General features: G+C 39.8%; 1 protein-coding gene and 1 long non-coding RNA gene across 2 annotated transcripts in view; both read right to left on the reverse strand.

Moving 5' to 3' along the window:
- LOC308060394 overlaps positions 1-7715 on the reverse strand; it is a 46182-nt gene extending 38467 nt beyond the window's left edge. The window contains exon 1 of the long non-coding RNA XR_013926704.1: positions 264-7715. This is a non-coding gene — a long non-coding RNA (uncharacterized lncRNA). The remainder of the gene's footprint in view (positions 1-263) is intronic.
- Positions 7716-15318: 7603 nt separating this feature from the next.
- Positions 15319-19687, reverse strand: MED10 (mediator complex subunit 10). Its single transcript, XM_080379072.1, has 4 exons — positions 19510-19687; positions 19161-19244; positions 17812-17914; positions 15319-16586 (listed from the first exon to the last, which is right to left on the reverse strand). Exons 1-4 carry the CDS (start codon positions 19635-19637, stop codon positions 16491-16493), a joined length of 411 nt encoding a protein of 136 aa, XP_080235198.1. The 5' UTR covers positions 19638-19687; the 3' UTR covers positions 15319-16490.
- Between the last annotated feature and the right edge of the window lie 5134 nt (positions 19688-24821).

Consider the following 24821-nt stretch of genomic DNA (forward strand, 5'->3'; position numbering starts at 1 on the left):
ACCCATTTTGATCCCTCGCTTTTTCCACCCTTGTCTCCTCCCAGATGAACAACCCACTCTTTTTCCCATTGGTCCCGGTTTTGCTACATCCATAATCACTTTTGGTATTTCTAATACTGTTACCTATAAGATCTCAGCCTTTTTGATTTATTTATTATTGGCATTATTGATATGGTAACCTGGACACAGCTTTCCTTCCAAGACTGTACTCCCAAAAAGGTCCCCAGTATTCCCTTCCAATTACCTGTAGAGCTTGTCCTTACCTCCCATATTTTCCTATAACAAACTGTGAAACTCAGCCTTTCCTCATGGCGTTACACTGTAATATTTGTCAGGGATTCGCCCTGCTATTTCTTATGTTCCACAATTTCTCTTGGTACGTTCAGTATTTTCTCGTGGTCTGTTCTGTTATCCAAGCCTCAGGACAGGGCCCAGTCGTCTCCCTATGTATTTCAGTGGGGAATGTAACCCATACTGTGTCCTGCTGCAGAAATCACAAAAAAAAAATACAGAGGTCATCCAGGTGAGTCTTGAGGAACTGCCAAGGAAGGAAATTCACTCTCTTTTGGCAGCCTGTTTCAGTGCCGTACTACTCACCAATGGAAGAATTGCTTCCTTACATGTCACCAGCATTTCCGCTTGTTGCACCTTGCTGCTGGAAAAGTTTTATCTTGTCATTTCACTGTACACATCTGACCAGAATCTGGTGCAATGTTCTCCATAACCCAGTTTTAGTTACTCTAAGACAGCAGTTACATTCCTTCTTAGCCTTTTCTTCTCCAGAGTAAGGCAGATCCGTCGCTCCGGCCAGCCCCAGCCACATAACCATCTTGGCGGCTCTCCACCAGGCTTACTCCAAGTGGCTTCACATCTTCCTGGAACACAGCATGAAAGGGAAGTTTGTTCCTGTACCATATGAAGTCCCCTTTCCCTATCCCATTTATATCAGCAATGTGTCTGTTTCAGGATAAAGACCAGGTAAAAAAAGTCAATTAAAATTAACTCTATTACCTAATGAAAACAGAATTCAGCTACATTTCCCCATAAATGGTTCCAAGAGACTATAGGGACACAGCGATATATCAAATACATTACAGCTTTCAATTCTGTGGAATCACTTCCCCTAAATCAAGGCTATCCCTTGTGCAGAGAAATGGAAGGGGATAGTCTTGGATTTAAAACATAAGAGGCAAGGAAGCTATCACAGAGCTTTAAACAAATGGAAAGATACTGTCAGAAATTCAAAAAAGGAACTTCATACCACCTGGCCAAGGACGTTAGTATTGTCTGAGTTGCTAAGCAACTATGTAATAGTTATTCATTTCAAGATTAAGTAAATTTTGTCATTTAAAGAATGAATTACAGTCTACTCTGTATTATTCAGAACAGACCAAAATTTACTTTGTGGTGATACAGTACTTCTGATTCTTTCACTTCACAACAGCCTGCTACTAACATTTCCATGCACTGGTTAAGAAAAATATAATTCTTAATCCAAATTTGGATACCCAGATAGAAGCAGCCTTTTTTCCTCATTTTTTCCCCTTTTCTTGAGATCTTTTATTGTCACCAAACCTGAAGCTGATCCCTACCACTCCAGTCCTCTTTTTGCATCTGCATCTCTGTCAGTATATGACAGAAAGACATATTACAGTAATCAGTGTTCTGCTGAAGGCACAGCATCTTGTTTGATGCTTATGAGATTTATGAGCTAAAATAAGTCCTGGTCAGCATAGATGTTAACTGTTTCAAAAAAAATGCTGTTGAATCCATCCCAGAATACTATTTCTTTTTAAATGATGACATATTACAATCATTTACAATTCCCAGTTTGCAGCACTGGAATAGATGACGAAGTGTGTTCAGATATTTTGAAGGTTGCTCTACCACCTCAAGTTAAAAAAAAAAAAATTTAGAAAGATGCCATAGAGAAAGCCATGCAGGATAAGAGGGGAAATTATTTACAAGAAGATAAACAGCTTAATACACTTTCAGATGTATCTATTTATGTCCTTTTGTGATTTGTATCATATAATAAATCTGTACCACATACTTAATAGTAATACATAGACCATTACTTAACGCGCTCGTTGGTTAAAATGATTCTGCTTTTCATTGTACCACGAATACAATGGGCCAAATTATAATTGTCAACTAAAAAATGGAGAGGTTTTACAGATCTCAACTGACCAATTTGCACTGGTCAAGCACCTGATTCATTTCTCTCTATGCAGCAGTCTCCTCACTTGGCACTTCCCAACTGCTCTTTGGGGAAGGAAAGTGATTTAACATTTGTAGTCTGCCTGGGGATCTGTTTATTTTTTAATAAGGAAAAGTTTCTTCTGGGTGTTATTTAAGGTTGAACAATAGCCCTAGAACTTACTCAAAGAGCAGCTCTTAAGCACACAGTTGCATCATGAATATTTATCTGACTGCATGCAAAAGCTGGGAGCATCTTGGCTTTGCTTTTCTCCTTCGGCAAGATACCCTCCTTTGTTGGGAAAGTGCTGCCATAGCAACGAAGGGCAGCAGAAGGCAAGGGGGCTGACAGGCATGTATATAAAGCAGGTTGGATTTTCAGGCTAATTAAAAGGGTTTGTGTTCTGGGTCACCTTGTAAATGAGATATGATGCTCGGAAAGCTGCAGCCAAAGCTGCTCAGCAGAAAGCGGCGCAAGTGCACAAAGGTTCTTCTGGTGTTTACCCTTTCTTGAACACAACCTGTAATTTTCATGGTAAGCAATTGCAATGGCTCTAGAAAATTGGTTCCTAGGTCATCTTGCTAAATAGAAAAAAAGTTGTTTTTCTCAGCCAGACTGTAAAACCATTCACTCTGGGTCTGCTGACTGATTTGTATCAGTAGTCTTCTACTCCAGGATTCTTTTGACATGTTTGTTAAAATGTATTGAAATTAACTTTAATACAGCCTGAATGAAATGGATTTGAGCAGCTCTGCAAGATGATGCTGCCTCAACATATTGTGTTATCTTGACCAGTTCTGTGCTCTTTCAGTTTAAGGCTGGTGTGTTTTTTGATTGTCTGTGCTGTACATGTAAGCATTTCTAGTCTACACGAGGAATAGATCTGGAGGCAGCTGGTGCCTGGTTCCTACATTTCCTCCACCTGTGGCCTCTGTTTATGTTTCTGATTTGCTTTATAATTCTGCATCTTGAACCACACTTGCCACAGGAATATTGTGAAAATTAGTATTTGCACTGCTCTTTGGAGATGCTCCACCCTCACTCCTGTTACTTTCTTGGTGACAGTGGGCTAGTACTTTATTCATGCCGTAGGATTCAGTTTTGAAGTGCTGCTTCACATAAATGAGCACCAAGGAGACTTTTAAAAACTGTACAGACTGTGTATGTGGTAGACTCAGAACACACTGGGGCCGCCTCCTGATGCAGGGTAGGGATGTTGTGGGAACACGTACCTGCAGACAGAACTGTGCACTGTGGGGCCCCCAGTCCCTGCACAGCCCGACATACCTGCAGGCAGCACCTTGGCTTCACGGGCACGTATCTGCAGGGCACGTATCTGCAGGTTGGCTCTTTTGCAGCTGACAGTGTTTACCCGGCATGTTGACAAGGACATCAGGATGGACTGCCGTCTCTCGCAGGCTATTCCCAGCATGCCATTAACAAGACTGATTCTCATGGTTTTGGCTTTGTTCCTGCCTTCCTTTAGCGATGTGGATCAGTTGTTTGCAGAGAGAAGACACTGGGTACGGTGAATCATTGCTTTGGTAGCTCAGGTCAGGTACATAACTGGTAGAGCTTGCTCATAAATTTGAGGGTGGTAAGGTTTAGTTTTCAAATTACATCAGAACAACTGTGTCTAAAGCCTGTTTCAGGACTTTGCCTGATTTTTAGTGAGTTGTTTTACAACTTAGACTAAGAATACTGAGTGAAACCTCATGGTGTCTAATATGAAGAATTTTGCAGGAATTTAGTAAGGCTGGTAAGATGATCTAGTCTCTTCTGGCCTTATATGTAAGCATTTTTTAAAAGCTTCTTTATCTTATTTATCTTACGTTTGTAGTCACTCTGGGTTTGTAATTTTTTACCTTAGTTACAATAATACTAAATGCTGGTGTTGTATAAGAGATACAACTGTATTAAAAAATCCAATCAATTTGCAAATTCTCTCTGCAGCACTGGGGCAGCTTCTTCATTTAAGGCACATTGGTCCTTTGAAATTAGCAAACAATTTGCTGGTCAGTGCACCTAAATGAGAAACGGGCAGTAAATCAATGCCTGCAATCAAGTTCCTAGGCTCTGCAGTTATTGCAAAAGCTGCAAAATTAAATGAGATTTTATTCTACCATACAGAACCAATTCAGGCCAATGGAAGGAGAATATTATCAGTCCTTCAGGCAAACCTAATCTTTCATCCCACCCTTTCTGGTGCTGCCTCACAACTGTTGCAAAGACAACTACTATAAAAGTGGACCAGAGTAACCTTTATGCCTGTCCTTCAAATTAGTATCACCTCTCCCAAAGTACTGCTGTCTGTGCAAAACCTTTTTCTGTTTCTGTGCCCAGAAGATAAATCAGTTCCAGTAATTTGCAACAATTTATAATTATTGATGAGTCTTGAGGATGCCTCCTTTGAAGGGAATACGTATCCAATTAACTGTGTATTTGATTATTAGGACTGTCTTCAACCCCCTCTTATTTTACTGATAACTGGACAAAATTGTATGGAAAGTGTTCAGCAGTTTTCTTGCTCTTCTGTGTACCAGATCACTTGCAGAAAACAGCCTAGTGACATTGTTATAATTCACATCAATTTTTAATAGCTCTTTTGTGCTGTAGCTTTAATCTGTATGAAATTACGTAAGGGCTGAGTAAGGAAAGCAGCTGTTACAGCTAATGGAGCTACCATATGACCAGAGCTTTCTGATGAATGAGAGTAGTACTGCACAAAGTACATATGTTTACTTACAAAAATATTAATTATAAAATACATAATTATAGATAATAAAAGGCTCCCAGGTTCTTACATGAGAAAATTGAAGTACAGTATGGTATTTACAGCACAGTATGGTGGTTAAGTCACCAGAATCTGAAAGATGCACACTTTCTGGTTGTGCACAGTTGAATGATTGCATACCTGTATATTTAATAGTATTTTTATATGTATTTACATATAATTGCTAACATGCATCTGAGGTTATTCAAATGATTGTTTGTACAACCGAAGGCCATGCAAGTTTGAACTTTTACATATTCATTTGAATGTGTCTCTCTTTACTTAAGAGCCCCAGAGTGCAGTATAGATAAGAAAAGAAAATGCCAAAACTGTGAGATAGACATTTCTTTTTCTCTCCTTTTCAAAATGCATTTGATCTCCTTCCCAGGTGTTTACAGGAGTGAGTTAACATGATTAACAATACTAATACTTAGTCCATTAAGCTGTTTTCAAATTAAGCTTAATTTTATATCAGTGGCAAGAGAACTTAGACAAAGCAATGTCATTTTATGCTGGACAATCCCTGGGCAAAGGAGGATGTCTTTATATCTCCCAGTTTAATATTTACTCTTAAAAAGCTCATGTACCTGATGCAGCAAAGATGATGACAGCACTCCTTGTTGTCCTTTGCCATCACGTATAAAAAAGAATTTGAAAACATTTTATTGATGTTGACAAAAGATATTTTCATTCTCTGAAAAAATATTGGAGGATTTTATATATGAATCATGAACTGGCATATACTTAATGCAAATGTTTGTTTAAAAGCTGTGTATTAAATGGCATCTTCTGGATAAATATGGTTTGTGCAGAAATCTTTGTATGACAGGAATCTGACTTGCCCAACTACATTTTTAATCCTGAAATGATAAAAAAAAACAACTTTTCAATCATCCAGGAACAGCAAAATCAAGATTATATATCTGGGAATCTAAGTATTAGAGAAAAGCTAACACAGATTTTGGTACAGGAAAGGCTTTACATACATATAGGGAAGGCTGCTGGAGTTCTCTAAAGATGTATGTGAGTGTTGGATATCACTGATGCACAGATTAACTCTGTTTGGATTCCCTCTTGGCCTTCCACAAGATCCCTTGTTAAAGAATCTTGAAGAAACTCAGGTTTCAAAAACAACAGGAATGAAAATTGGAAACAGTTCAGAGAAGATTGGCAAGTATGATCTGAAGTACGAAACAACTTCTGTATGAGGAGCAGCTAAACAAAGTAGACTTCAGCCTGGAAAAGATGATTGGGAAGGGAGTATTACCGTAATCTATATAACCACAAGTGACATGAAGAGGAGACATAGGAGATGTCATTTCGTTATCTCTTCTAGTGCAAGGACTAAGTATGAAATTAGTGGATGGCAGATTCAAAACAAATGGAAGCAGACAGTTCTTCATATAATGCTAATATGAATTGAGGAACTCCTTTCCATGAGATTTTATTAGATATTAAAGTTTAATGGGGTTCAAAGTGCAGCCCAACAAATTCATGGAGGAAAAAAAAATAATCTATGGAGACTTATAAAGCTCAAAGGTAATATACATCTAGGATGAGGATGTCCCTACATCCTAAATCAGTGGAGGCTAGAGGAGAATAATACAGTCACCTGTTTACTGCTAAATTGTTCTGACTCACAATTTTGTCTACTGGGAATCTTCTCTTCACATATCTGTTGCATTTCTTCTATTTGTGTCCTCAAATAAAGATAATAGCAGCAGCAATATTTCCATGATAAGCTTTGTAAACTTTGGAGCCCAATAAACAAAAGAAAAGTGTTTTCACTAATTGCTTCCTTTCACCATAATCTCGAGGAGTTCCAACATGTAATCATAATGGTTCTTTCCCCTCCACTTGATCAAAATAAAGGATCATTGCTGAGCTGCAAATTAGATTTTCCTTGCAATCTTAACGCTCTGCAACCATGAGTATCAGCCTCTAGAGATGACAGAGCTTAGAGGTACACTGAGTAACCCCAGGAAGTTCATCTACATAAAAGCAGAAAGTCTGCCCAATGAAAAAGTGCATCCGTGAAGCTGTGTCTTCTGCAATGTGTTGCATAAGAGGAGAAATTCCCAGGCTAGGCAAAAAGCAATGAAAAAAAGCTGTCACAGAATTTATGCTTATTGTACTCTGAAAACATTTCTTGATTTGAAAGTTAATCAGGTTTCTTAATTTGAAAGAACTCTGAAAGAAGAAGTTTTGTTGATTTTTTTTTAAATACTTCTCAAGTAATATTTGTTCTATCACTAGATCCATCTTTTGTTTTATTGCATACCAGATGCCTATTCAATTGTTCATCTAAGTATAGTAACCTAATACGTGATCACCATAAATTATATTAAATAGTATTAAACCAAGTAACATCTCATGTTTGATAAGAGATCTATTCAAAGTCATTTTTGTCTGTTGAAACCTCTTGGGTCTTGAACTTTGACTCTATAAAAGAATCTCTCAATAATGTATTGGTCAAATGTAATAAAATAATAGCCTATTATTTAAAAGGTAATATTTTGAAACAAATAGTAAGGTTAAAGATGGAATTTCTTATATATTTAAATAATAATCTCTTACTTCAGGAGTGTGTTTCTAAGGTGCCTATGGGTAAAACATTTTCCCTACAAAAATGGCACCTGCCAGTGATTTTGGTGACAGACAATTATAAACTTCTGGTTTTTTACTGACAAGGACTGAAAATTTTGATGACAGTACAAAAGTGGCTTGGTATATATACCATTATATCTATATAAACACAGGAAATTTGAATCCCTAGCAACATTCCAAGTAAACATTTATGAATGCCAACAATTAACATGAAAAGTAAATGCTGGGTTTGCAGCAGAATTGATATAAATATGGCCCATATTCCCACAAAGCAACCTGTCATATTGGATTATTTCACAATAATTTCCAACTACCTTTTCCCAGATTATACATAAAAGTAGCTTCACCTTCCTTTGAAATATTTGGAGAAGTTTGTTTAATATAATGACCGCATTACACATAGCAAGTAAATTAGATTCAGATCAGATCTTTAGGACTGGGAATATTACGTGCTGTTTCTTGGCCCATATAGGGACCTTCTTTCAGGAGAAAAGAAGGAATTGTTTTGAAAATTTTCATACTATGCAGAAAAATGTTTTTTGTTGGCTGCATTACATCTTGTTGAGACTAAACACAATCTAGTTCTCAGCATGAAATATGTCGCCATACAGAAAATACAGATTTCTGGTTTGAATTAATAGTATTACAAGAGCTTTAATAGAAGTATCTTCCAATGTGTGCTCCTCTTTAATTAAGAAAATATACAGAAGGATCTTATGCATGTGGAAGTAATTGAAGTACATGCAGTAAACACAGTGTTCTCAGAGCAGGGCAGATTCTCATGTCACCTTGACTCTGTGCTCTGCAGAGCTGGAAGGAAATCTGGCAACTGCCCAGAAATGCTACCGCTATTAATCATAGTAAAGTAAGAAATAACTTTGTGTTGAAACATGAGAATCCAGAAGTATTCTTGACAGCAATATTTCTTTTTTATTAACTTGCTGTTAAGCTCAGTATTTGGAACAATTACACATTTTTTAAGTCTTTGTATATGTAGTTTACCTTTTCAATACATTGATTTAGAGAGGTTTCAGTAAAACTGCAAACTCAGTTAGTAGTTCCTAACTGATCTAGTTAGTCTCAAAGATCACTCAGCTCAAAAAAATAGATTGCATGGTTTATAATTCTATGATCATAGGAAGTCAAAGATGAGATTACAGAATACCTGGGATAACTTTACTGGAAGCATACAATAAGCACTTTCAACCTCTTGGGAGCTGCACTTAAAAAGAGTAATTTACAAAAACATCACACTATAAAATACTTGGGAAATCACCACTCGGCAGTACTTTATCAACCAAATGAATTAGAAAGGTCAATGAAAACCAAACTGCTCCGCCTAGAATGATTTTTTGCATCAAGAACTCTCTTCTGAACAGTATGAGTAACAGATTGCTTCAGGTGCACTGGTGCTTTATCTTATTCTGATAACTGGCTAACGAGAGTGCCTTGATCAGCAAGGAAAATCCTAGCAAGAGCTAGGGGTTAGATATACAAACAGCTGATCAGCTGCAGCATGTAACTCCTGTAACAGGTATTGTCATTACCTCTTAGACTTCACAGTTTGATGTCAGGCATTCTTCATAGGGAGATTTAAAAGGTCTCAAGGATGGAGGAAGGCTGGGCAGCCAACTGCTTCTACTTCCAGTAGAAAAAGGCACAGAGAAGATGCTCAACCTTAGCAGGTTGCAATAAAATCCCTTGCACCTTCTTGATCAGTTTCTTTTCAAGCCCGAACAAAAGAGTTTTATACTGTCTCTGTTTATCCTACAGTGTATAGGAGCACAGTCTCCATCTTAAAGAAGTGTATACTCAGCAGCATTATCTAGAATCTCTTCATTTCATAGTGTATATAATAAAGATAATAATGTAAGATATATAATAAGATATATAATAAACATAAAAATATAAGCAATTAACTGTAGTTACATATTCTCTGTTATTTCCAAAATCTTACTAAAAATTAAGGATACACTTGAAATTCTCACTATTTATAGGCTTTCATACCTTCCTTTTAGATAAATTTGTTTTGCCCTTTAATTATTATAGAGATTTGTGGCCTGGCTGATGTTATTTTTAAATAAAATTCCAGATCACCTCCAACCATGCAATGCAGGTAACAGAATGGCAAAGAGCAAAGTTGTAAATTCTCCTTTAACAAATGTCTTGAAAGTTACCATCTAACCAGAGCATACATTAGTGTAATTTATACATGTGCTCCTTTAAAGAGAACCAATTAACAAACTAGAGAAAAATTAGTTCAGATTTTTGTGTTCCGTATGCAACTAGAAATTGAAAACACCATTGTTTCTAGCAATTCTCATTCTACACTATAAATTCAAATGCACTTGTTTGAGCTAACTTCCTTCTCTAAAACATGCATAAATTACAACAGTTATGTCTCTTCCATATTATGTTAAATACGGACTGTTTGGGGCAGTTGCAGCGATAGCAATAATTTGCATGGCTGGCCTAGAAACAGTAAGTGAAGCAAGCATAAAATAGCATAAGAAAGTGTCACAAATATAGAACTGGAGCTGAGCAGAATGTAAAACTTGATAGTTTAGCAGGGTTTTTTTCCTGAGTTTTTTTGTGTGGGTTTTTTTTTTTTTTGTTATTGTTGTTGTTGTTATTATTATTCCTGATGTATATATCCCCCAAGCCAAAAAAAAGTAATGTTTTCTCACACAGGCTGCCCACGAAACACACACTGCTGGGATCCCATGATGATGTCACCTGTAAGGAATATTATTCCCTAATCCTCCATCTCCACTAACTATCCCAATCACCATGTTTACCATGACCACCTAGATATCCAGGGGAAGTATGTGGTCCATGTGTCATCTGTAGGTCGCCTTTCTCTGAGCCAAGGAAGCCTGGGACCTTCCATCAGCAAGCATGGACATTGGTGTCACAGGGGTAACCATCTTCATTGGGGCCAGCACTGGGTACTTAGTAACTAACAACAACAATAACAAATTATACACTTAAGGAGCAAACATTTCACATGTTTTACGGATCTTGGGGCTGTGGAGGTGCTTGGCCCCCACAACTCCACCACTGCTCCAGCCTAACCTCTAAATCCTGTGGGAAGCTATGGCCAGCATGCAGACGCAGACTGTAGCCCTTCAGCCTTTTTAATACCTCCTGCACCTGGAGTGATGCCAGCTCCCCAGACTGTTGAGAGGGGATCAGACAGGGATATGGTGATCTATCAACCAGATGCAGCTCCTCTTCAATGCCTGTGCAGGGACTTACCTGGCAGGCATTAGCTAGCTGTTCAGCAGTTACAACACCCTGGTTCTCATGAACACCCTCTGACTGTGTCACTCCCTGTACGGACCACCATAACCAGAACCCTGCTCTGCCACCCTGACAACTTGTTCATCACTTTAGAGCTGTTTTAGGGGGGGGGCACAGTTGCTCAGCTGTGACTGAGGCTGCTGCTGGAGCCCTGGAGGGGCTCAGATGGCTGCTGACAGGCACAACTCAGTTTATAAACCTAGCTGCGGAAACTGCATGGGTAAAACAAGCGCTTATTTTCCACCACAGATTAGGGCTGACCAAGGCCATCAAAGTGGAGCTGGCCAGGGCTAACTTGCCCCAGAGCCAGCCTGTCAGATCTGGAGAGGCCCTGACTACACGCCACGAAGACATACCCACATGCTTGCACAAGGTCCAGCTACTTTTTGCTCCATCTCACCTGCTCACCATCCCTCACAGAAGAGGAGCTTGTGGAGGCAGGTTTCACAGCCCAGGGAGAAGCCAAAAGCAGATACACTTCTACAGCTAATAGCAGTTAAGAAAGATGCACTGGCCAAAAGGGACAAAACAGTTCTCAAAAAGGTCCTCTCACATGGAAAGGGAAGAATAATATATTTTGGCAAAATATTCTTCATTAATGTCCACTAAATATGATTGTGTAGTAGTAGCAATTCTTATGAGATGAAGGAGAAAAGCAAGATGTGGAGGGAAATGCACTACCTGTGGAAAACGTTACCCTTTATACAATAAAATAATTGTTAAATACTGGAATTCAGAATAGAAAAATCTTTGTTAATTGGGTTAAAAACAGAGTGAACTTTAAAAATAATAGTTCCTATTGCATTTTTATAAAAAAGACCCTGGAAGCTACTGTAATTTTTGTTTTGGAAGTGTGAGAGATGTTATTTGCTAGAATCCTGTGCCACTGCTGTTTATTCTGCAAAAATCAGCTTACTCAACTACTTTAATAGCATTGCATAACAACAGCAGAGACAAGGCCCTGCTGGGGCATTATGCAGCTGGCACGATCAAATCCATGACATGGTCCCAAAATGAGGAGAACGTGGCCAAAACTGAATGATGCTTCACAAACAAATCAAATGCATAGATTTAGTCCAAGTCATTGGTCCAGCATTTCTAAAAGAATGATGGGGTTGTAACAGTTGCAAAATGAACAGTCTTTTCCACCAAGCACAGAAGACTGCCTAATGCAAAAGTGCACTGGTATATCTGCGGAGTGACATGATGGCTGTAGCCAAGACAGAAAGGATGCGTACTGGACAATTCAACCAATTTCAAAGGCTTCCCACACTAAACCCAGCAAAGCATAGAAAATTCACAGGTTCTATGGACAGAGTTTCCCTTTCACCATCCTCTGCCAAAAAAATCTCATCTCACCCTACCCTGAGGGTGCTCTGAAGAGGTGGAAAGTAGCAGAGCTGTGGGGAAATGGTTCAGCTGCATAGCAGGCAGAGAGGGCAGCTGTGACGCATTGAAAGAACACACAGAACTTGCATTTTTCCTGTTAAGTAAGGGAAATTTTTAGCACACAGAGAAATATTTAATATTCAGAATGTTAAATTTTTAATTCTGTTCAGGTTTTTTTTTTTTTATTTTCAAGGAACAAATACTCTTTCCAGCAAATCTGTGAGTGTTCCTTTCCTTCTCACGCCTTCTTTTCCTATCAGCAGTAGGAGTAAATCCATACATTACAAGCTCTACTAATCCATTATGTTTCTATGGAATATATAGCATGGAATATAGATATGGAAAGAACACTTTACAAAAAAAAAACCCTATACTATATAAAGGTCATTAGCTCTGAGCTGATTAGCACATAAACTGATGGAGATATATGTGGTGCTAAGCTTCACACAACATCTAGAGTGTAAACCCTGTGGTAGTATTTTCACAGTAACCAGCCAAACATTGTGTGATACTGTTAGGAATTAATACACTAGGCTCAAAATTCAAAGTAACCATATGTGTAAAAACTAGTTAGAAAATGAGGACTACATTTTAGACTACGGTGTTTAAAGCAAAAATTATAAGCTATATGTTTTTGAATGGCATCACAGCAAAGGAGTTGAATCAAAGAAGGAAGCAGAATGTAAAACTAAGTATTTGATTTTTTAATAAAAGAACCAAAACGGTAAGGTCTCTCCTGGTTGAAAACCTGGCTTTTATGTAACAACATTAGTGTCTCTAAAGTTACCAATGGAGAAATCATCGTTAGCGTGAGGAATTGGAAACAGGTACAGAGATGCCCACTAAACGTAATGGGCTTAGAAACGAAGAGAGAATATGCACTACACAGACAGATTTACCTTAAGAGTTCAGTTCCTCCAGGCCTCACCTTTGTTTCAAAGTAAATTTGACTTTACACATACCTTAAACTCTGATTCCAAACATCTTTTAAATCATTTATGCTCACAACCCAATGCCTTGAAAAGCAAATGAAAAAGCTTCTTGTAGCATCTCTTTGGTACTTCACCTACAGGCATGGGTGCTAATCACAATTTGCGTTCCATAAAAGCAAATGTCCCTGCACTGGTTAAATACCTACTATCAGCTGCAGCATACTGCAGTAATAAAAAAATTCATTGTTGAGACTGAGTAGTTGAAAACCTTTCACTGTGTTACGGTAATAGAATCATAGAAAACAAGAAAAAAAATGGCTAGAAGGAACCTTTGCTTGTTATCTAGTTCAGCTGCCTGTCCCAAGAAAGGTTAAATTTCAATTAGACAATGTGTCTAATTGCTCAGGCAAGATGGGAAAATCTCCGACAGCAGCAGTTCTGCAGCCACTCTGAGCACCTGTGTCAGTGCTTAACCAGTGTCTGAGTGACAAACTTCATCCTCCTGTCCATCTAATTTCCTTCATCGCAGCTCAGGTCCACTGCCTCTTGTCCCTGCTCTTTTCAAGAAACACTTTACATGAATCCATATGGATATAGTACTTTTTTTCCTGAATGGCAAAATCCTATGATCAAAAAAGGGCTGGAAGGGACCTCAAGAAGTCATCTTGTTTCACCCTCCGCTTTAAGACAGGATCAACTATACCAATAGTTCATGAATGTTCTGATGGAAATGCAACAAGACTACACCATTGCTTTGCTAGCCTTACAGTAAGATTGGTTTTGAATGCATAATCCAAATTTCTCTTTCAGTAGTTTTAGACCCTAACCTTTATCCTTTTTGCACTTACAAACTGTTGTTATTTGAACCATAAAAAGCAGAATTATATTTATTGGAAAAAGCCTTTAGAGTTCACCTAGCCCAGCTCTTTCTCCAAGTACAGCCAACTGCTAAGTTAAATCAGGCTGCTCAGGACCTAGTCCCAGTGAGCCTTAAAAACCCGCGAAGGTGGTCGGAGATCCTACCACCTGTCTGGTTAACCTGCTCCAGTGCTTCCTCAGGGAGTCTGCCTACATTGCCTGCCTCAGCTTTTCTGCAGAGGGATCCTGTATGTTTTAATTTGGTTTTCAGAGTGCTTTCATTTTTTTTCTGAAGGTGATGTCACAAAAACTAAATCTACCAAGGATGCTCTAAAGTATTAGGAGACTCACCCTGTAAAGTTTACAGATCCAAAAATCCAAATGGCAAGGATAATCTACTTTTTTTTTAATATGAATTCCTAAGAGAATTTGCACAAGAGTAATGTATTTTGTAACAAGAAGTAGATATAAGACTTCCTAGAAGCACCAGTTTTAAGCATACTACTCCCCCAAGTCTGACACACAAATCTGGTGTCAGCGCTAGCAGCCAGAATACTCCAGTACCCAGACCAGTACCTGCTGGCTTCTTGTCCCACAATTGTTCTCTCAACTACCATTTAAAACAGTTGCAGCTACCTGCTGCCAGTGCTTTTGCTCTCAAGCTCTGCTTCCTGCCACATTATATGCACTGGAAAAATACTCTTACCTTCTTTGCTTGTGTCCTGTATACATCCCACTTGCCAATCACAAGCCTTGCTTCAACATCTCCTGGGGATCAAGGGCAACCCAGGCAGAGCAAAATGCAAATACGGTGCATTACATCGTTCTTTTCTGCCAACTTAATACAGTAAAACTAAGGGGGTGAAAGGGAGTGATTAGTGGGGGAAAAAATACAAGGAAAATCATGTGTGGAGACTAGGACTGGACAGAATACGAGGCAGCAATTAGGTTAGACTGTCAGGTAACAAGTCTTAACGCAGAGGAACACCTAGTTTTCTGGGGGTTTTAATTTTTTTCCTGTTGTTATGCCAGAGCTAGGTCAGACACAGTGTTGCCTGGCATCACGGACGGGCTTTGCTTCAGCTAGGCACTGAGCACAGACAGTACTTCAGGTGTGGAAGCCATGATGCCAACAACATTAACATACCGAAATCCCCATTAAGGCCTTCAGTGGGCTAGGTAGGTCTGCTACAGAACACACACACATGGTGCAATTTTAAAGCTCCTGCCCAAAACCACAAAGCTTTGCAACTAGAAAAAGTTAATAAATTCATTTGCTGGGGCAAAAAAATGCCAAATTACATCTGGAAGGACAAATGTAAGCACAAATCGTTCAAGTTTCACAAATCCCCAAGATCAAGAGAGGTCCTCTTGTTTCCACTGTAAAATTAGTCTTCCACACGTGCACTATGCCCACGGGTAGTGCACCCAACATGCTGTTTTGTGTTGGAACTCTTATCTATGCACAGTTACAGATTTCACGTAAGTTTGCAGCTAACCAGAAACACCTCAGGTGACAATTGCTGACCCCCAAGATCTCCTGCTACAGGTACTAGAAAAGAAGCTTTCTCCAAAACCAAAATACCAAGTTAACATTATCTTCAGACACAAACTTTTAACAGCCAAGTTCTGACATACATTTTATTTCTATCACTCCAAGGCTATTGTTTGGAGAATGAACTGAAAGCTACAAGAGTAGCAGACAACAGAAAAATGCTGGATATTTTTTTCCAGATTTTTATTCAACAATCTGCTTACAGAAAATGAATAGAACAAAAGCTTACATTAAATACTACAGAAAATGTTAACATTGTTGAGCTAGTCCCCGAATATGCTCACTTTCTATATCCTCAGCCATCTGCACTGCAGTTCATTGAACAAAACAAGAATATACGAAGGCTTTCTTGGCTGCAATTCATTATGACACATGAAAACTGCAGCCCCTGACAGGCTCCCGTTCAGTAGAATTTGGCAAGACAAAAGCAGTCAACTGTTTTGTACTGTAATAAAAAAACAAAGCAGTTTACAAATGAAAAACAGTCAATACATTTCTCTTAAAAACAGATGAGCCCACAACCCTGGAGCACACTTTTCAGAAGACAAAAAACATGATTATCTGCTCTGGAAATGTATTTTGTGGGAAGTGCTATGTATGGATGACCTGTAGGCACCTGTATCTCCAAAACCTTTCAGGAAAGCAGAGATTACCATAGGAAGTTTCAACTGCAATCTTTTGAGTAGAACTCTTCAGAAAGATTCAGTAGCTTCAGACCAGAACCATCAGCAATCATCAAGCTCCTTTACAGTCCATCACTGCCATTTTTAATACAGTTGTTATGACAGCTTGGATTCCCCCTCTCTCCCATCAATGTTTTTATAGATGTGTCAGTTTATGGAATTGACATTTTTAGACCTATCAAAGACCAACTTAAGGAGGAGGATCTTCTCCTCGAATAGCTTTGTACTTTGCCATATCTTCTGGGAACACTTTTGTCAGTTCTTGAATTAACAGACTTTTAAATTTCTGGAAAGAGAAAAAATGTATATACATCATCTGCACAATTTCTTTAGATTTCATCAAGCAATGTTATCTGATGAACAGGAACATCTGCACACAACACAGTTCTACATTTCAGTGACCTAAGAGAATGGTTGTTCCCCACCCCCCAAAAAAAAAAAAAAAAAAACCAAAACGAAAAAAAAAAACCCCACACCGACCCAAACCCCCACACACAAACCAGGAAAGTTACTCTTTAGAAAATTCACAGAAAATACTCAAGTGAAATCCACTAGGAAAGCACTAAACTAAAATGCTTTTAATTTCCCATAAATTAACTATTTTCACCTAAGAAAAACAAAGTAGTTGGACCTCTCTGGTACATCAATATCTGTCTGACTTTATTAAACAAAGCTGATAAAGGACATGTCCTCTTGATTTGACATGGAATACTCTCCACCTCCAAAAAGGAACTTACACGTAGCTTAGGAAGAATTACGTATTTCTACAACTTTACAAGCACAGAGCATACCAAAACAAAGAGCAGGTTAGAATGTATGGAGATACATCTACATTCTGCAGCACAAATTGCCATCCTCCACACTAATTTTAAGTTCAGTCAAAGAACATTCTTAAACACAAACAGCCCTTTCTCAAATCTCACTAAACTTCCTTTTCTGTGTTTTGCAGCAGTAATTCCAGCAGTTAAATAGTATAAAAGAATGCTTAGGTTCATATTAAATGAAAGTGCAAGTTCAGAAAACCCTGAACACTGGCATACCTTTTCAGTAATTTTTATAAAGATTAACTCATGCTTATATAGCACGTTTGATATTTTAATACTCTAAGATCCATTCAAGACAGGAACAATATCCCTTCTGTTTTGCTTGTTTCTAAATTTACAAACATCATTGCTACAAGGTACATTAAAACAGTGCGAGGGGTTCACTAGTATTCAAATGAAAACAACAAAAAAACCACACACACAAAAAAAGACCTGTAATGTTACATACATCTTTAATCAAAATAAAATCATAGCGACATCTCCATCTCCAGCTGTGGGATGAATTACTATTTCCCTTCCAGAACAGGCTATATTAGCATCAGTTAAGATACAGGGATGCAGAGCAATTCCTAATACAAATCACCTAATAAGGGAATAACTGCAAAAGTGAAAAACACCCACATATTTACAGAAAAATTAAATCTTATCAAATACACTATTACATTGGCATTGCCATTTCTGATTTACCTTCATTGTGTCAATTTTTCCTTTTACTTGCTCATTTTTTGCCAAAGCTCGCTCTAGACACTCTTTAGTGTAAAGCTGAGGATTGCGGCCTTGATCTATGTATCTGAAAATAGAAAAGATACTACCTAAACGATCATATTCCTACTAGGATGTTCTCCAAAGTATAGAATTACTCACCTTGCTGTCTTTTTGTTATTACTGTTATCTGAAACATGTGTTTTAAAAAACACAGTTTAACTCAGCCATTTTCAAAAGAGAGCTCAAGGAGGAGTAGGCCATGGACAGCAAACGTCTATCTTGGTACACTGTTTTAAATCTCTGTTTCTAGAAACCCTGAAGCTTTGAAAAAAGTATTAAAAGCAAACAAAAAGTAAAACTAGCTAGTTCCTCAAAGGCATCCATTCACATGAATGGTGAACGATGGCCCTTTTCCAAGCAACTGAAAGGGCACTAACCATAAGTACTTCAGTTAGTACATGGTGAGCAATAAGCACATAGGAATATAGCACCCAACAATTCAAGGACGAAGAGGAAGAATACATACCATAGTAAAGAGTAAAAATTAACACACCTGTATTAACAAACCTGTGTCTTTTTGCTTTGTGGTGTGTCTGACAAAGGGAAATTACATCAGTGAATGAAGAAAACAGAACGTTTAAGACTGTCATCACAGATTTACAGATAGAGTGAAAGCGCAACTGCAAAGAGTCCTGTATAGCCACTAATACACTAGAATATAGTGAGCTAGTGACATTTGGATTTACAAGTAACACCAGTAAATTAACTTGTCAGCTATATTGTAAAAGCTGTCTTGTATCACTCTCCCTCTATGTTCATGATTTTTTTAACGTTCTAATTCTCTGCTAACAAGACTACCAATACTGAAACTAAACATCTAAGTACTGGCCTAATTTATTTTCACCTCCAACTTCAAAGCGCTGATTCTAATCTTGTGTAAAAGTATATTTCAAAAATGAAAGCTTACTTACTAAATCACTAGATTTGACAGAATCTGTCTGACTGCCTACACATGTAAATATAAATTACAGTTTAAATAATATAAATAATATGTAAGTAAATTGTATATTTATATGTATTTATATATATATATATAACAGTAAAAAAAGGAGGTCCAAAAGCAGGTGTACAATTTACCACTTCTTTTACCCTTCCACCTTCTCACTGGCTGCAGGTACTTCTCACCTGCCTGCTGACATTCCCGTCAGGCATTCAGAAGACGGCGTTTAAGAAACAGGCAGCCCTCAAGGAAAACACCCCCACCGCACAGACACGCCACCTCAAATCACACCGACCACAGCACCTTCCCTTCCAGGTACAAAGTTACTTACTCAAAAACCTCCAAGGGCACGCTGATATCGTGAAGCTGCTGCCGGCATTTGTCGATGTCCTGCAAGCCCGTCACCATGAAATTCCTGTAAGGAGAAAGCAGGTCGGGTTTAGCCAGAGGGGCGCACCGCGCTCACCCTCACCCGGCTGCGAGGCCGCTGACACGACGCCCAGCGAAGGAGACCCTGGCGACCCCCCCTGCCGCGACCCCCACGCTCCGCTAGCGCGGCAGGGTGCCCGGCCCGCCGGCAGGGCCTCCGGCACCCTGAGGCACCGGGCTGGGGGCGGCGGCAAGAGCCCCGCGGCCCGGCCTGGCCACGGAGAGGGGCGGCGGAGCGGCGGGCCCCTCACAGTTTCTGGTTGAGACCCGTCTGGCTGCTGGGCTGGAAGTCGCTGACGATAATGCCGAGCTGCCGGATGTTCTCCACGAACTTCTCCAGATGCTCCTCCAGAGAGTCGAACTTCTCCGCCACCGCCATCGCCGCCGCCACCGCCGCGCTTCCGGCCGCTCGCGCACGCGCGGGAGGAGGGAGGCGGGGCAGCTGGTGCGGCGCCCCGCCGGCCCCAGGCCGCGCCCCCACGCCCGGAAGCCACGCCCCCGCCCGCGAGCCACGCCCTCCGTGCCCCCTCCCGCCGCCGCAACTCGGTGGGCCGCTGCCCCGGCGCGCGGGTGGGTGCGCGAGCCGCGCCCCCGTCCGCAGCTCGGCAGCCGTTTGGCGTTGCTGGTGGTTCGGCTCCGTGCCGCGCCTCGCTGCGCGGGGTGGGGGGGCTCGGCTGGGCCGGGCTGGGCTGGGCTGGGCTGGCGGGAAATGAATTGGAGACACAAATGAGATCTATAAACCCTAAGCTGCGCAAGTCATTATTTGCTTTGGGCGTCCCGGGGTCATCAAACACGTGATCGTAAATAATGAGAAATATGTTTTACCCTGAAGGTAATCAATACTCAATTATAATTAGCACCTTTTATAAATGCCAGATAATTGGAGTTTGACAATAGGGATCATTCTGTAGCCCTTGGCACTGCTTTCCTTTCCTTTGTTACCATATGACATCTCCAGGAATTTTTCAGTAGATCCCAGTGGAGCAGGAAGCACACAATGTGATTAATAACATCTTCGAAAAAAATTGCCAGCACCCCCTCAAAACGGTGGGTCCTGAAAACTCCCTAATCGCTCTGGCCTGCCAGAGGTGGGCTGCTGCATCCAGGTCCTGAAGCGCCTCTCTGCTTGGCTTCTTATAGTTCCAGTCTTTCTTGCTAGTCCACTCCTGTAGAACTGCTGTAATTGACTCTCATTGGGGCTTTTGGTCAATTACCCTTTTCTCAGTCCTCAACAAATAGTAGCACATTGCTTGTATTTTTAGACCACCATTTGGAATCTCTCCGCTTTTGAGCTGTTCCCCTTCCTGCATTGTGTAGCCATTAAAATGTGCATCATATTTAGACCCATCCAAAACTTGTGCCTGGCTCCGATTTGCTTCCCACCCCCACCCTGTACCAGATGTTGGTTGAACCTGATCCATTTGCAGCGCAGAACCCGCTCCCTTCTCGAAAGCTTTTCAAAAATGTGGCTTCGTGCTTTTCCACAGGCTGCCCTTTCACTGCTAGGTGAGGTCTGCCCATGGCTGTCCTATCACTTCACTAAGTCCCACCAAATTCCGCATTAAATTACTTGCCTCGTTATCCACAACTGCAAGCTGCTGTCTTGCTGCTAAGGGCCAGGGTCAGGGATCATCTCTGTGATGTCCTTAGCACAAAGGGACCCAACTCGTGGGTAAAGGCCATACATGCAACTGCAATACGGGTAACTGCATAGATCTAACGAGCAGATATTTTTCTGCCTGTTTCACACCTCGTGTCTGATCAGTAGATATGCCCAGCCCATGCCCGATCCCACTCACTAAAGGAGCTCTCAGACTTCCCTTTTATCTGGTAACAAAAATGTACACCCAGAGTTCAGGACACCTGGATTCTAACCTCTCTTTTTTATCCACAAGGATCAGAGCCTACAAAAAGCTCTGACCTCAGAGGCTAGGATATATTTAGCAGTGGGGTCTGTTCGGTCGCTGGGGCTGTTCTACTTTGTGCCAAAATGAAGTATTGCTTGAGCGATGGGAAAACAGAGTTTGGCATACCACACAAAAAGAAATGGAGGACTTCGTGATTGATTATCTGATAAGGGTTCATTACCTTCCCTACCTGTCTTATGTCTGATAAGGGTTCCTTACCTTCCCCACCTGTCTTACGTCTGCTAATTACGAGTGTTTTTTTCTAAACTGTGTAAGAAATAGAAATGGTAAGACAGAAGTTCACTTGGTAATAAAAACCACGATGGAAATTACCTGGTGACAAAATAACAGTCTACATTAAATAATCAAGCTATCATCTTCTCTGTGGGAAGATTATCTGACATGCTTAAATTCTTGTGGCATACCACAATAACTGTATGTTTTAAAAATACCTTATTTCCAGTATGTCTCTTTCCAGTTGAATCTTAGATCAGTCCAGTAATGTCGGCAGATAAGAATCTGATGCTTTGATTCACAATGAAGGATTTGAATGAATGTTTGAAATGAGCTAAAATAAAAGAAATAGATATTATATTCAATCAGCAGATTTTATATATTTTATGCATTTGTAGCTAAAACTTGTGACTGTTTCTGTTCCACAGTGAGAACCATCAAATTCAGCAATTGTTAATTTATTGGATGTTATCTTTTTATTAGTTTTATTTTTCCATTTATTGTATCAATGACAACAACAGAAATGTAAAAAGTGCTCTAATGGTCAGTTTCTGTTTGGGATTACCATGCTAGTTGGGTCCTTGTTGAATATTCAGGAGTTCATATGATTAAGTACGCTAACCCAAAACTGAAAAGTGAGTGACTGTAGAGAGCACTAAATATTAAGGAAAATAAAGTACTGTGTAAATGTGAAATTGTGAAAACAATCCTAGGCTGCAAAAAGCATTTAATCAGTTCTAGGCCTTGACAAGTATTTCCATCCTATGATAAAACAAATCCATTGTCTATTGATCAGTAGTTGCTGACCATCCTGCTTCCATAGCTGGCAGAACATTCTCTGGGCAGCAGAAGTCCCAAGATTATGAGATTTTAATATAAGTACTTTGCGCTGATCACATGAGAGATTTTGGTCTGAGGAACAGAATAGCTTTTTCTAATATTTGGGAAGGAAGAATGTAGAATATGGTGTACTTACCAGATTAGATTTGCATTTGAAGAAGTGGGGGTGGGGGACAAATTTTGAAAAAACAGTCTAAATACATGTGATTGTGTCAGACGTGACTCTGCAGGCACAAGAGGCTGGGTTTCAAACAAAAAGAGTTGCTTTATATTCATCTTTGCTTATAGGCAAACACATTCAACAGAAGCACGGAGCAGAATAACTTGCTTTAAATTCAGCAGAAAAATGGACTTTGAGGTACTATTAAGGCAGCCTCTCCTTCCTGTTTGTGGGAAAGCCTTTGGCTGTTGGAACTGAGCAAACGTGGTTTCTACTTTGCTTGTGATGATTGAAATCTTATAGATGTCCATTACCACATCTAACTCAGGTAAAGTATCTGACAGAAGAAAAAAAAAAAAAGGAAGTTGAACATGAAATGTAGAGATATCCAGCCCATCTTAAATCTATATTTACTAGGCTGGTTAGGTTAGATTAATGAATTTTGTTAGAAAAATGTGTGAAGTGCTCTTAAGATTAAAAATTGCTGTAAATCTATTACCAGTTGTTAAATTTTTCTCTTGATCACCAACTTGGGCAGTGTTTTCCTATTTGGGGGGGGGGGGGGGGGGGGGGAAGTCAAACAGAGAAACACATGTTCCAATGGAAAGAGAGAGAAAGAGGAGACAGAAAATTATTAATAGGTACATAGAGACAGAAGGATTTTGAAAGGAAATATCAGGATTCATGGTGTAAGTAAGCATATTTCACTCCTACCCTGATTTCCATACAAAGAGTGAGCAATTACTGGCTTGTAAGCTGGGCATCTGCACTGGGCAGTTAAGTAGGGTTTGTAATAAAGGATAGAATGAGAGGCCATGTGGATCAATATGACCCATTTGGGAAACGTAGCACAGATTACATAAAAGAAAAGCCTGGTTTGCAAACCTTTAATGAATTTTTCAAGGGGTCAGTAAGCATGTAGATAAGAGTGATCTAATTGATACAATCCACTTGAATTTGCCATCAGCTTTTGGTGAAATCCTTAACCAAAGTATTTAAGGAACTAAAGCAGCAGAATAAGGGGAGAAATCCTAAACTGAATAAAGAACCAATTGTCAGATAGGAAATGCAGGATAGTAGCAAACATCTAATTTTTGTAGGGGAGAATCATTCCCAGAGAAGATCTGCAGGGAACTGAGCTGAAAACTGTGCCCTTCAATGTGTTCATAGATGACCCAGAAAAGAGATCAGAAGGTGCAATGAGAAAATTGGCTTATAAGAAAGTTAGTTGGCAGAGTGAAGATGAATATGGATTATAGAAAACTGTAGAAGGACCTGAAAAGGTTTGGTGGCTAGGAAAGAGTTTCAGAAGAAATGCAGACAGATAATGTAAAGCGAAACACACAGCAAGCAAAAAAATCCTGGTTTCACATGAAGATTCGTGGCCTCTTGACCATTACCATACAGGAGCAAACTCAAAGACTGAAATATAAAGTCCCATGAAAACATCAGCTCAGGAGTGGTCATTAGGAATTGTTAGGAATTTGAGAACAAGTAGAAAATGTCATTGTGCTACTGCATAAATCCACAGTTCACCCCAACCTTGAATACTGTGTGCAGTTCTGGTTCCCTGGAGTAGAGATGGAACAAAGTCAGAGAAGGGCTTCCAAGATGACTGTAGGTGTGAGGTGGCTTCTGTACTAGGAAAACACAAATAGATGGGGAATCTTTGGCTTGAGGGAGAGCCCACTGAAGAGAGCTATGGCTGATACTTTGCTGTGTCTACAAAGCCATGAGTGGTCTGGAGCTTAAACTATCTTCCAGAATGAAAACTAGGAGCCATCAAATTGCAGTCAACAGGAGACAGCTTCAAAACATGCAGAAAGAGGTGATGTTTGTCATGCAAGGTTTAGCAGCCTTGCAGGACTATTTACCAGTGGATGCTGTGGACAGCAAAAGTTTAGCCAGGTCAAAGGGGAAATGGGACTATTGCTTGGTAGAGAGAATCAGAGACAGGAAGATAAACCATACCTGGCTCAGGAAATCCCATGAGCCAAAGGTAGCCCAAGCCCAGGAGAGGTCTCACAGAATCTCTTTAGCATTTGCTTCTGGTTACTGCTGAGCACAGGATACTGGCCCAGATGGAGCTTTTATCTGAATCTGCATGGTTACTGTTAACAAGATCTGCCTGCCTGAATTTTCAAACAATGGCCTGTGCTGTGCAGGATGCAGACCAACTGCATAGTGGTTTCTTACCAAGCAGAGCATAAAGCCGTTGATTTATGTGGCCTTCAGGTCTGGAAAAAGCTCAGATCACTGTTTTCTTATTTGGTGGTATATATACACCAGATAAATGAATTCTGCAGTGTAATATGGCACAATGCAGTGTTTAAGATTAATTACTGAAAGTGCTGGTATTGTCACTTTTTCTTCTCAGAAATTTAAAAAGTGGCAAATAATTCATCTGTTTGTCCATCTCTGG

The sequence above is a fragment of the Falco punctatus genome, assembly GCF_963210335.1.
Source record: "Falco punctatus genome assembly, chromosome: 3".
NCBI lineage: Eukaryota > Metazoa > Chordata > Aves > Falconiformes > Falconidae > Falco > Falco punctatus.